The sequence below is a fragment of the Equus quagga genome, chromosome 4, assembly GCF_021613505.1.
Source record: "Equus quagga isolate Etosha38 chromosome 4, UCLA_HA_Equagga_1.0, whole genome shotgun sequence".
NCBI lineage: Eukaryota > Metazoa > Chordata > Mammalia > Perissodactyla > Equidae > Equus > Equus quagga.
In genome coordinates, this window is record NC_060270.1 from 120264739 (window position 1) to 120278208 (window position 13470).

General features: G+C 36.4%; 1 protein-coding gene across 3 annotated transcripts in view; it reads right to left on the reverse strand.

Annotated features, from left to right (window-relative positions):
- The window catches only part of PDE1A (phosphodiesterase 1A), a 252201-nt gene that overhangs the window by 61024 nt on the left and 177707 nt on the right, over positions 1–13470 (reverse strand). For all 3 annotated transcript variants that reach the window (XM_046659818.1, XM_046659817.1, XM_046659819.1), the window contains exons 5-7: positions 12509–12625; positions 11504–11644; positions 3527–3627 (exon numbers count right to left, since the gene is read on the reverse strand). In XM_046659818.1, the coding sequence (XP_046515774.1) occupies positions 3527–3627; positions 11504–11644; positions 12509–12625 (359 nt within the window). The remainder of the gene's footprint in view (positions 1–3526; positions 3628–11503; positions 11645–12508; positions 12626–13470) is intronic.

Consider the following 13470-nt stretch of genomic DNA (forward strand, 5'->3'; position numbering starts at 1 on the left):
AATCTAGACATGGCAGTTTTGCCAGAGTTATTACATGATATGGCTCCAAGTATCACTGCTTCTTCCTTTCAGCAACAAACAAAGATGTGTTTTTGAACAAGATTTAATTGTAGCAAAGTATGCATGATGTCTCATAAATTCAATAGGATACTGAGAATACGGCATGGTCTTAATGTATGAGATGGTCTTTGCTAAGAAAAGAACAAAACTCTAAGCAACATTCAGTATCCATGGCAACATGTAGCTCAGCATTTTCTTTTCACAAAGAAGAAATTATTTCCATTTATTTACACTTTCAAGTATTACATGAAGTATAATGTCTGTATTGAACTCAAATCTAGCCTCATACTATGTTCTAAATTATTTTTCAGTCATTTTGCATTGTCTAGTAAACTGGTTTTCATATTTGAAAAGTACTCTAAATCCAAGTAACAATGAATAATATAAAATACAATAGAATTATTGATATCAGTGTCATAAGACCTTATTTCTCCTTGGAAAAATGTGAAGCCCATAGTGAGAATCTGAAAAAGCATGTTATGTTGTTGCATTTGTGGTCATTACAACTTTTTTTGTTTACAGAATTTTCAAGTTCTTGTAGAATTAATCCATTAAATAATTGAGACTGGTAGATAATTTATGAGAACATAAGTAAAATGCTAGACCTTTTTTCCCATTTTTATACAGTTTCTTAAAATAAAGTTGGGAAAAAAATGAATTTTGCTTCTTCTCTTCCTCCCTCTCCTTTTCCTTCCCCTCCTCCTTCTCTTCCTCTTCCTTTTTCTTTTTCTACTTCTTCTCTTCTCCCTCATCCTTCTTTTCCACCATCTCATTCTCCTTCTCTGTGGTCCAAAGTATAAGTAAATTAAGACTCTTCCTCCAGTTGTAAATGACTGGTAAAAGGAGAAAGCTAGAATTGATGATCTGACACTGCTGCTGCAGAAGCCCAGTCCATTGGCTTCACTTTTCAAAGTAGAAAGAACAGGAAGTATTCATTGGTAACAAATCACTTGCTCCCTTCTCCAACTCTGAAAACTGTTATCCTATACAGGGCCCAGCTCAGTAATCAAGTGTTGCTAATTAAAATCTCATTCATTATGGATTCATTGGATATAGAAGAGCCTTCGATAAACACAGTCTACCTTTCCTTTGATGTTTAGCACAAATAAAAACAAAACAACTCCCTATACTCTGCCAATGTGTAGGTTAATAACATCCCTGCCACACAACCAGACTTCAAGGTCTTCCTTTCCCCTTCATGCTCTGTCAATCTGAGGGACTCTGGGAATAGACTGAATGCCTTCCCCAATATTTCATTGTTTGAATTTCAACTCTTCATCTGTCTCCATGACGGGGCCATCATTTCTAAGCCCATTCCATTTCAGTGTATAAAAGATTGGAACTAGCGTGCATCTGTCTCTGGCCATGGAAGCAGCGTTAACTAGACTGAATTGAGAGTGAGTGTGCCTCTTCTCGGGTTCTCAATCCTGCCACAGCCATGAGCAGACTATATTCATATAGATAGGTTACTTCACCTCTTCTGATCTTTATTTTCTATTCTTAGACTACGAAGCTTGGACCAGATGATCCATAATGTGAATTTCAGTCATTTTATGGTCTCTTGAGACTCTAAAACATCTAATACTTTAGTAACATATTTCTATGGTCCCCACATTTCCCATAGTTGGAAAATCAGTTGTTAGAAATATTTCTATTAAAAACAAATGAGCCGATCACACAAAAACTTGCATGTGAATGTTTATAGAAGCTTTATTTATAATGGTCAAAACTTGGAAGCAACCAAGATATCCTTCAATAGAATAAGTGAACAAACTGTGGTGCATTCATAAAATGGAATATTGTTCAGCAATGAACAAAAATGAGCTATCAAGCCATGAAAAGACATAGAGGAACCTTAAATGTATATTACTAAGTGAAAGAAACCAGTCTGAAAAGGCTTCATATTGTATTATTTCAAATATATGACATTTTGGAAAAGGTAAAACTATAGAGACATTAACATTTACCTGGGCACCACAGGTAAAGAGGGAGGGAGCGAAGAAAGTAAAGGTGACAGACAGGGACTTTTAGAGCAGTGAAACTATCGTGTATGATATTATAATAATGGATACATGGCATTATACATTTGTAAAACTTACACAATGTATAACACAAAGAGTAAATCCTAATGTAAGCTATGAACTTTAGTTAATAATTTTGTATTAATATTGGTTCATTAACTGTAACAAATGTACCACACTGACGCAAGATATTAACAACAGGGGATACTGTGGGGTGGGGAGGGAGTATATGGGAACTCTGTACTTTCTGTGTAATTTTTCTGTAAACTTAAATCTGCTCTAAGAAATAAAATCTATCAATTAAAAAAAACAAATAAAAAATAACTAGGCTTAATTTTCCCTCCACAAAAACACAGATTTCTACAGTAGTTCCAAAGGGACATCAGTCTCTCAACTTACATTTCCATCTTAAGCATCTCTGACTAGTGAAAGACATATAGAAATTTCAGGAATCTGTGCATATAAAGTCAGTTGGATCCTGATGGGTCAGACCAAATTCTACCTCCCCAGCACTGAGATCTCTGTGCAACCAAAAAGAGCTTAGGGTACCTTCCCTGTTAGGAACTGAATAGAGTTCCCCAAAAATTCATATGTTGAAGTCCTAACCCCCATTATGTTAGAATGTGGTTGTATTTGTAAATAAGGCCTTTAAAGAGGTAATTAAGGTTAATGAAGTCATAATGGTGGGACTGTAATCCAATGTGACCAGTGTCCTTATAAGAAGAGGAAGAGACACCAGGGATGCTCACATACAGAGAAAAGGCCGTGTGAGGACACAGCAAGAAGGTGGACGTCTGCAAGCCAAGGAGGGAGGCCTCAGGAGAAACCAAATCTGCTGGCACTTTGATCTTTGACTTCTAGTCTCCAGAACTGTCAGAAAACTTCTGTTATTTAAACCACTTAATGTCTGGTATTTTGTGAAGATAGCCCTAGCAAATCAATATACCTCCACTCTGATGTTTTAATTCTAATAATTGTCATTATCACCATTATTAAAAAATCTCATATTCCAATTATTTTAAATTTAATGCTTCATGCTAACCTGGAAATAAGACTTCTTTGATTTTTAGATTTTTTCAGAAGTGCGTTTTATTATTTTCAAACACATAATGACACCAAACTCATGCCTTAAACAATATCTCGCAAAATTTTTCTCAGTGGGTAAATGTCTGAGTTCAGAGTGTAAGTTTCAGGCAGGGAGAAATTATCTTGCACATTTTTATCTTCTTTAAATAGCTAAATATGCCACCAAATACATATGAGATTCCTGATAAACAATAGTTGATTAACGTGTTTGCAGCTTAAGAAATTTTGCTAAAATTCATTAAAGCTATTCTTATTAGATATCTTCATTAACATTTTTAAATCCTCTTAAAAATAAATAATATGCAGGAAAATAAATTTCAAGTTTTAACTTAGAAAAGTTAACACTTTATCTAACTTACCTTGTCTGAATATGAAAGTTGTTTGTGGTTCCTGTATGCTCGTAATCATGAATGGCAGCGGCAAAGACCATTGCTAAAATTTCCAGTTCAGTGAGCCAGTGCTAGTAAATTAAAGAAAAATTCCATCATATTTAGAAAGCAGAGGTCACGTTGTCTTTCTACAAAAAAGATTTTCAGTACACCCAATATAAGTAATCATACAAAATTGTTTTTACTGATTTTAAATAATTTTTTCTTCCTATTTCACTTCCATTAGTAGTTGTGTTTAATGGGTGCTTAATGAGGTCAACGATTGTTTCATGGCTTGTAAGATCAATATCCAGACATTATAATTCTCCTTGTTAATTGGAAAAGGAGTAATTTGTGATGATTTTAAAAGTAACCCTGACTGGATTTTAAATTCACAGACTTACCAATTTGGGTTCTCATGAAATCACTCACAATTTAGTGATTTTTGACATACAGTTCATACATCATTTAAATGCCTTTTAGCTCAATGTTTGTAAAAGACTTTACTATGAGAAAATTTTCCATCTAAGAGTTGAAAATATTCACTTTGCTCATTAGAGAAACTGAACTTAGTTTTTATATTTAAAGATTTAGAAGTTTCCAAGAATTTACTGAATTTGCTATTCATAACACATACATTCTATGTGCAATTAAACTTAATAACATTGAAAGAATAAATGCTTTCACATGAAATCTAGACCTCCTGCTTAATATACATTGATCTTTTTTGTTATCAATTGAATGGTTTAACAAAATTTCTCTACTCTTATTAGGTAATTCAATAGTTTCTTCATCACTCACTTTTTGCATAACACTTTTACTGCACTGTCCAATATAATAACCACATATGAGTATTTAAATTAAAAATACATAAAGTCGGGGCTGGCCCCGTGGCCGAGTGGTTAAGTTCGCGCGCTCCGCTGCAGGCGGCCCAGTGTTTCGTTAGTTCGAATCCTGGGCGCGGACATGGCACTGCTCATCAGACCACGCTGAGGCAGCGTCCCACATGCCACAACTAGAAGAACCCACAACGAAGAATACACAACTATGTACCGGGGGGCTTTGGGGAGAAAAAGGAAAAAATAAAAATCTTTAAAAAAAAAAAAAAATACATAAAGTCAAGTAAAATTAAGTTCACTTTCCCAGTCACAGTAACCACATTTTCAGCTACTCAATAATCACATTTAGCAAGTGGTTACCATATAGAACAGTGCAGATAAAAAGCATTTCCATCATCACAGACAGTTCTATTGGCCAGAGCTACAAGTAGGTGGCTTGATTCTAAGAATGGAGGATCCAAAATGATATGGAACTTATTCTTAGTGGTTTTATTCCATACACTTGAAACAATTAAAGACCTTGCACAAAGCAACAGAAAAATATAACATAAACTACATGCATACTTGATAAAAGATCACAGAATAAAGGTGCAGTAGAAGGGTAGATGGAGAAGATGCCTATTTGGTGGCAGGAGATCTTGGAAAAAGGATGGACAAAGATTGGCAGCTAAATGCACGGTTACAACTGTTGATTCTCACAGTTTCCAAAAGCAAGGTCTTAAGGTCTTATTAATCTTTGCTCCTTTCACATAACCTATCATGGTATTTGGTAAATAGCAGGAACTTAAGATTTGTCTATTAAATTGAATTTCACCAGTTTTGTATTAGGAAGAGGTTTGAGAAGTAGTGGAAAGAGATTGTGGAATCAGACAAATCCTGGTTTTAAATCTTTGTTAATCCTCAAGCAAATAAGTTATTTACCCTCTCAGCCACAGTTCCCATGAAAATAGAATTAGTGATCATTCCTCTGTGGCTTTTAAAAGAAGTTTAAAGTTAATATATGCACTGTGCTTATCACAAGTCTGGTTATATAGTAAATACCAAATAAATGGCATTTTACTGAACTGATTACCTTAAATACATTGATTAAGGCATTGAATCTGGAAAATAATAGTGAGCTAACACATCTTTAGTGATTGCAATTCAAGAATAAATGACTCACAGTTGGATTAGAAGCAGAAATGATTTTCAGAACCAAAGGGAGTTGATATAACTGGCTGTCCCGTGCTTATAGATGCATTTAATTGTGAATCACTAAAAGGAAGAAACTGACCTTATTAAAGGCCTGTATTATAGGCTGAAGTGGGACGGAGGCTCCAACGTCCCCAGTGATACTCTTGAATTAAACACCATGAAATGAATAGCAATTGAAGTTAAACCAGTTTTTGTACCCTCAGAAACTCATTGCTTTGTTAAAGAAAATTGTTCCTAGAAAAAAATCACCCATTTTCTTAAGCACTTCCTGTTGGTTATATTCAAGATTCATAGATTTAACTGTGATTTTTAAAAATGCAATGTTCAATATCTAGTACAATAATATAGAATACAAAGCTGAAATTGTAAAAAAATTTAAATTATGAAATTAGATATGGATTTTAATTATAGATGATCTAAGTATTTAAAATTATTATCTTCATAGCTGTCAAAATTTTTAATATGCTTCCTTTTTTTAGTCTCATTAACCCCTGCCTCTCATAAATAGGATTCCTCCATGAATCCCTCTTATTTATTGCCACACTATAATCTTAATAATTAAGTTTACATTATAAAGTAGTTTAGGAAGAGAGAAGCACTAAACTTTAACACTTAATTGAAAAATATGACTATTTTATATTAGTTAAAGTAGAATTTTAGGTTGATTTTTTAGCTCCTTAGTTGCTGATTCATTTTATGCTGGTGTCCAATGAGAATTCTAACTCAGAAAATGGATGCTTAAATTCATAGATTTTGTAAATGATTCATGAGGATAAGCCAGAGAGAATGAGACTAGATCATATCACTCTTCTCAACCAAAACAGTGCTCAGTACGTAACCTGGGTTCTTCTGACTCCTAATGGGCAGAAATAACGGGTTAAGATGATGACTCATGAGCAACGCAGACACTATGCTTTGTCTACACTGCAGGTTGCATTTTGTCTAGAGAAATGCTCACGTAGGTTTGTTCTAAAATGGGCAGTGCTCAAATTATATCATAGGGAGTACTGACTGCCTTTAACAGCATGTACAATGATGATGGAAAGGGAGGAGAAGGAACGAACATTAACCAGACATTTTAGTTAGATGGTCTCACTTAACTTTTATAACCACCCTATTTATCATTCTCTAGGTAAATATTTTTATCTTTATTTAGCAGATAACAAAGCTGAATCCTGAAGAAGTGAATCAACCTGCCAAAGGTCATGTAGCTCTCAAGTGGTAGAGCAAGAATTCAAATCAAAATCTGTCCAATTTCAAATTTTCTGTTCCTTCCACAGATCACAATATTCCTTCTATGGAGGACGATAGCATTCATTACTCAAGGTAGGCAATGCACTCATCACATTATTCTTGGGTTTCAAAAGCAGAATTTCTAGATAATTTAACTGGATATACTGAGGAGTAGAAGCTAATAGAGCTTTGATTTAAGACTTACAATGTCATTTTCCTATCTGAATTATTCAGCGTGTGTGTGTGTGTGATAGAGCAAGTATATCTGTGTATGTACAGGGCTGGGAGAATTTTAGGTCAGAAAATTACATTGGCATGTTAGTTCCTGGTGTGTCTAAAGAGCATAGTTAACAAGGGAACCAAGGTAGAGAGTCCACCGAGCTAGGAATTGGGGAAACAGAGCGCCTTGAAAGCCCACACACTTTCCACTTTTCCAAACAGTGTTGCATGGGAAGTTATTTACAAGAATGGAATGTCCACATAGTTTGTAGAATAAAGACATAGTGGCAAATTTTCTGTAGATTGAATGGAGAAAAATTGAGTCATTCTAGAGTGTGTGAGGCTATTTCTGGGCATAGTCAGTAGACTACAAGTTCCAAAGGAAATAGATTTCAAGTCATCTTTCTTCTACTCTTAGTATTAGAGAGAACACAGTGCCAGGAGCCCTCAAATGCAAGTGTACCCTTGCCAAGGCCGTAGGATCATTTCATAGTCAAGAAGACATTTGAAGGTGGCTTGGTAGCACTCAGTGAAGCATTTGCTCTTTAGCAAATAGATTGAGCTACTGTACACCACTGTCACTGTGGCACAGGACTACAAGTTAATTAAGTGACAAAAGGAGGGAGAGGGAGATGGAGAGTGTACTAGCATCAACTCTCCTCTGCGCTGCCTGTTCCCTGGGCTGAGGGTGCCCCACATGACGTTAATAAACTGAAGGACAATGGCTTCATCGCAAACCCTTTCAGGCAATGGTCCTCTGAACATTTTGCAGGTGACAGGCAGCATTAGTCACCCGACAGTGTTAGGCTGCTCCTGGAGCATTCTATAAATGTCATACTGATAAGACCTTCCTGAAAGAGCAGGGCATCAACTAAAACACTAACTTAAGTGACCCAGCCCCCTCTATATCAAATCCGAGGGGTTTCAGCTAAACGAATGTTTCTAAAATGCTTTTTTTGTTTCAAAGAACCAATACATTTTACACATGAAAATTAATAGTCACCTACCACCACTTTTTTCATCTAAAGAAAAGCTTGTTAAAAGAGCCTTCCAAAAACTGTCAAGTTGGCAGTGTAACCTAATTTTGACAAAATAATCAATTAATTTGTAAATTCATTTTGCCTTTCCTTTCACCATCTATCACAAAATTTCTCATTACTCCCTTTAAATGTATTTCCTGATCCCGGACAACACTGACAGTCTCCCACTAGACTGTTTTTGTAATGGCCCAACTAAGGGGTGAGTAAAGAGTACATTGTCACTTTTTTTGCTAAAGGATGAGTAAAATTGGAAACAACTTTCCAAACCAAACCTGCTAAAGTCGAGTGAAGTCATATTTACAATTAGTAAGTCATGGTCCTTTCAAAAAGTGACTATGTGATCTTTATTAACAACTTCAACTTTCTAGGAGTCATGCCAGGCTGGGCTGGGTCTCCCCAGTCTTCCAGAGAAGTTGGAATGGCTTGTTATATCCTGGAACAAGTCTTCCCTTCAAATCTGATGGTCAAGTCACATTGTGGATTTGAATTTCTCCATTTACTAATATAGCATCCCTCATCTCTTCAACGTCACATTCGAAACAGAGGTTCTGAAACTGAAATAGGAGACTTTTATTTGGCTCCCTTTACATTTGTGGCCAAAAAACTCCAATGTACTTAAGCAAAAAAGTATATTAAAATCCTGAAATCCGGGGCCAGCTCCGTGGCCGAGTGGTTAAATTTGCGCGCTCCGCTGCAGCGGCCCGGGGTTCGGATCCTAGGTGCGGACATGGCACCGCTCATCAGGCCACGTTGAGGCGGCGTCCCATATCCCATAACTAGAAGGACCTGCAACTAAGATATACAACTATGTACAGCTGTGGGGGGGGGGGGCGGTTTGGGAAATAAAGCAGAAAAAAAAAAAGATTGGTAACAGTTGTTAGCCCAGGTGCTAATCCTTAAAAAAAAAAAAAGAAGATTGGCAACAGGTGTTAGCCTAGGTGCCAATCTTTAAAAAAAAAAAAAAAATACTGAAATCCTGGTGACCTGCCAGACTGAAATGGTATATCTCTCTCATTGTACTTCATAATTAAAGCAGGTATTTTATTATACTGAAGTAGGTATTACTTTTCCACTCCATCGTGTTCTGAGGAAACTTAGTTCAGTTTCCATTCCAGAGAAACATTTAAATATTTAATTTTTTCATTAACTTTTTCAAAGCCAGATAATTCAGGAAAGAAGAAATGCCAAACACTTGAAGTGAAAATCACCTCACTATCAGATTCAAGACCAAGGGCTTAGAAAGGAAAAAGCAGGCAGCTCTAACCAGGAAGATGTTAAAGCAACTGTTTAAGTGTAACAGTATTTGCAACTGTCAGGAGACACTCTTTTCCACACTAACTGCTATGCATATCAAACCAAGTGAAAGCAAAGAGTTCAAAAAACAGCTGTGACAATAAAGTCTTATTAAAATGAAAAAGCTTGAAAAGAATTTCTGTGTGTGTGTGTGTGCATGTGTGTGTATGTGCACACAAGCTAGAAAGAGCAACAGGTTTAAAGAAGGTTACATATGCCACTTTTAAAAAGCTCACATTATTTTAAAGTTTTATCTTTGAATGTTTGAATTTATACTTATTATTGTAACCTCTACTTCCACCCTTTAAATGTCAAGTCAGACTCTTGGAATGAATGATGAGTAAACTTCAACCAAAGGCCAAGTCCAGCCATGACTGCATTTGATCAGGCACAATGGGCACATTTATACCTTAAGTCAGTGATGCCCATATATACACCTTAAAACAGGAAAACACGAGGTATGAGGTTAACAACACATATACTTCAGCCTTTTAGAAGGTCACAAGAGGGTCATGACACAGCATCGATGAAGGTTTTTGAGATTTCTGTCTCCCTCTCAAATAGGCCTTAACTATAAAGCAGATTATATTACCTTGTAATCTTGTCATAGAACGCATATTTCTAATGAATTGGTGGTGAGATTCCAAGAAAATCCTTTATTAAAAGCCCAGTTGAGCTCCTAGCCATTAGCCTTTGTCAATTGCCAGCCATCTGAGTGAACCATTGTGGTTGTCTTGCCCAGTGATGTCCTCAGATGCCTTCACCTGTGGGTGCCGGCTGATCAAAATCACATGAGAAACCTCAGGTGAGAACCTTCTGGTTGGGACCTTTCTAACCACAGACCCTTGAAAGAGTATTGATAAAGTATTGTTTTAAGCCACTAAATTTTGGAGTAGTCTGTTTTGGAGCAACAGATAATTGGAACATGGGGCAGGGATGGGATCTGAGCCCAAGACATGATGGATCTGCAACATTTTAGAGGCAAAGAAAAATGAAGAAGAGGAATGGACAATTTCTTCAGTCATCATACGAGGCACTATTGTATGAATCACAGCAAATAGATGTGATGTGTAGCAAGCAATATACTTCTTGGGCAAAAATAAAATAATGATGAAAATTTTCTGTATACAATAAACTTAGAGAATCACATAAACGTTAAAAGTTTTTAGGATCTTCAGGATAACATACTGTGGCCCTAAAGGCTTTGCTTGGGACCAGGTAGGAATACCATCTCTGGTGTAGAAAGATGAGATATTAAGGATCTCTGGGCCCCAAAGAGTACTAGCTACATAGATCTGAGTGCCAATGACCCTTGCCAATAGGAAAGGTGTGGCTACTGAAATCTAAACAGGTAGGCAATGCATATTATGGGGTTTGGAGAAATATTCTACTCACATGTACTTTATGGCACTGCTTCAGCCTAGGTTGACACATGAGGAATCAAGAAGGTACTGAGATTTGGGGATCTCACATGGCCTAAACTCATTTGAACCCACATCTGTTTGGAGCCTTCAGAAAGAAGTACAACTCCTCCCTTTTCACCTTCTGGGAGCCATTGTGAGCTCTGAGACAGAAATTCCAGGCAGTCTCAGAGTTTCTGTCCCATTCTCATTGTTGTCCCAGGATTTGCATTGCTGAATCATTTATTTACTCATCCATTGTTCATTCAGATGCAAAGAAGAGGAAGGAGAACTTGGAAAAATTCACATGAATAATTTCCAAAGTCCCTGTTAGGATTTGATTGTGATTAGCAATAGAAGAGAAAAACTACTGAGGTCAGCTTGAAAGAACATGATAATATGAGGGAGGAACACTATAACTTTTATTCCAAAGATTTTTTTCTCAAGGTCACTTCTTTTTTTTTTTTTTTGGTTAATTCCTATGGGAAAAGGAATTTACAAACAAAAAGATTCTATAGTCCAAATTTTGGAAAATTTGCAGTATATTCCATTTGCCTGAGAGGGCATTTCTTTTTTCACTGAGAATAAATTCTTTTTGAAAAATGTATATTATGAATAACTCAACTCTCAAAAATCTAAGTATTATTGTTACTTATAATATTTCTATGGCGTTAAAGAAACAATGGAAACTTAGGAGAATGGAATTTGATGTTCCAAACTAACAAACTTCAGTTTGAAATACTTTCTTACCATGATACCTGTATGAAGCATTATATAATGCACAGTTTGAGTGACGTCAGCTGCGTGAATCAAGTTGTGATAAGGGTTTTTGTACTTGCTGTAACCAACTTCTAAAGCTTCGGCAAAGGCAATTAGGCAAGAGACAGGAATCTGTGGAAAGTAATAATTACAATAATATTGTCACCAAGGGAGTATCACTAAATCAACATGAGCAAACCATGTTGGGGATGGGACATAACAGTGAGTCAGCTGTGGGCAGTAGTTCCTTGAAGTTAAATGTGGACAGTTCTGAAAAACTACCTCATTAACCTGTTACCATTCAAGAGAAAGATTGTCATCCCCAAGTGTCTAACTAAGCTAGATGAAATAACAGTCTTACCCATACTGTCATCTTTAAATGTTTATATCTTCCTGAGTCAAGTCAGAAGCCTAAAATTCTTAAAAGGGTAAAATTTCCCAACTATAATTGACAAAGTCTAGTTTTTCTATCTGTAATACAAGGGGTTAAAATAAATGACCTCCCAGTACTTTAGAGCTCTAAAAATACTGTGATTCCACAGGAATGATAAAAGGTACAGGCTGCAGGGTGCTCAGAAATCTGGATCAAATCTGTTGCTTAGATGGCTCTAAATGAAGTTAATTAGAAGCCCTTTCATTTCTGTTTGAGAAAAGCTGCCAATAAATGTTCATTCTGTGTTCTAGGAACACAGAAGATCATATTTCTTTAAACGTAGCTTTCAATCTCTGCATGATTGTTCCGTAAGTAATTTAGGGGGATGCTTGTATCTTGTTGGAATGAGGCTATAATGGCCTCATGATATCCAAGTGGATATATAGCTATGTCAGTGAGCTGTGGAGAATGGCCATATCACATGGTGAACTCATCCTCCTCTTTCTGTGACCCACCAACTAGAAACACTATAAAATGCATTGATTAATGACTCGTTGTGCATTTGCATTCTTATTCAGATAACTAATTCTAAGAGCATCTCACTGCTGTTCCACTTTTCTGACCTTGAAACGGTTGATAAGATCGTATCTGGTAAACAGTTCATAAATTATAAACTTCAGACTATGTTCTCCACTTGCTTCATTTAAGGCAAATACATCAAAAGACCATTTATCAACATCCTGTAAAGAAAAGAGCAAATACTTCAGTAGCAATATCATATAGTTCTATTTCCTTCTATGAAAAATTCTTGGAGAGATTAAGCATAATACATCCAGCAGGTCAGATTTCAATTCAGCACTGAAACTATATTTTTACCAGTGTCTGATATGACAGGGCCACTTAGTATCCATGGGTCCAGGAAAGTGAGGCCATAATGTATAAAGTAATGTAAAGACCTTCCCCTTAATCCCAAGGTTATCAAAATTCATATAATAAACCGGTAACACTGTAATACTGCCCTTATCTTTAATTAATCTCTCTTCAAATTCATGCCATAAATCATTTTCCCAGAGTGGGTCTCATTTTAAGGTGGATGATGTCAACTGAGGCATAGAGGGAAGGTAGCCCCAACTTCTCTTTCCCACCCACCCACCTCCTACATTGCTTGAAATTCCACCATAAGAGTTAGTAATTTGGTTTAAAGGTTTGGTATTTTATGTCTTCTTTTAACCCTAGAGAGACAGAATATATACTACCTATTAGTCACGCTAACCTTAGCTGAATCATTTATACTTTCCTCCAGGGACAGATGGTAAGGAAAGGAAGTGGGTCTTTTGATTGAAGAGGAGGAGAGAATTTTGGCATTTCAGACAATTTCCTAGGCAAGCGGTCAAGCCTTTGGGAACAGTTACCCTTGGAAAGTATCCCCTGACAGTGAGAGAGGGCAGAGAGCAGGTGTGCCAGTCCAGCTACATCGTGATTTGGCTTAAGGTAATTCCAGGATGAGAACTTGCAGAGGACTCCACTAAACAGACTTGCAGCAAGTGATGTCAGTCCTATACACTAAGGAGGCTGTAATGTAAAG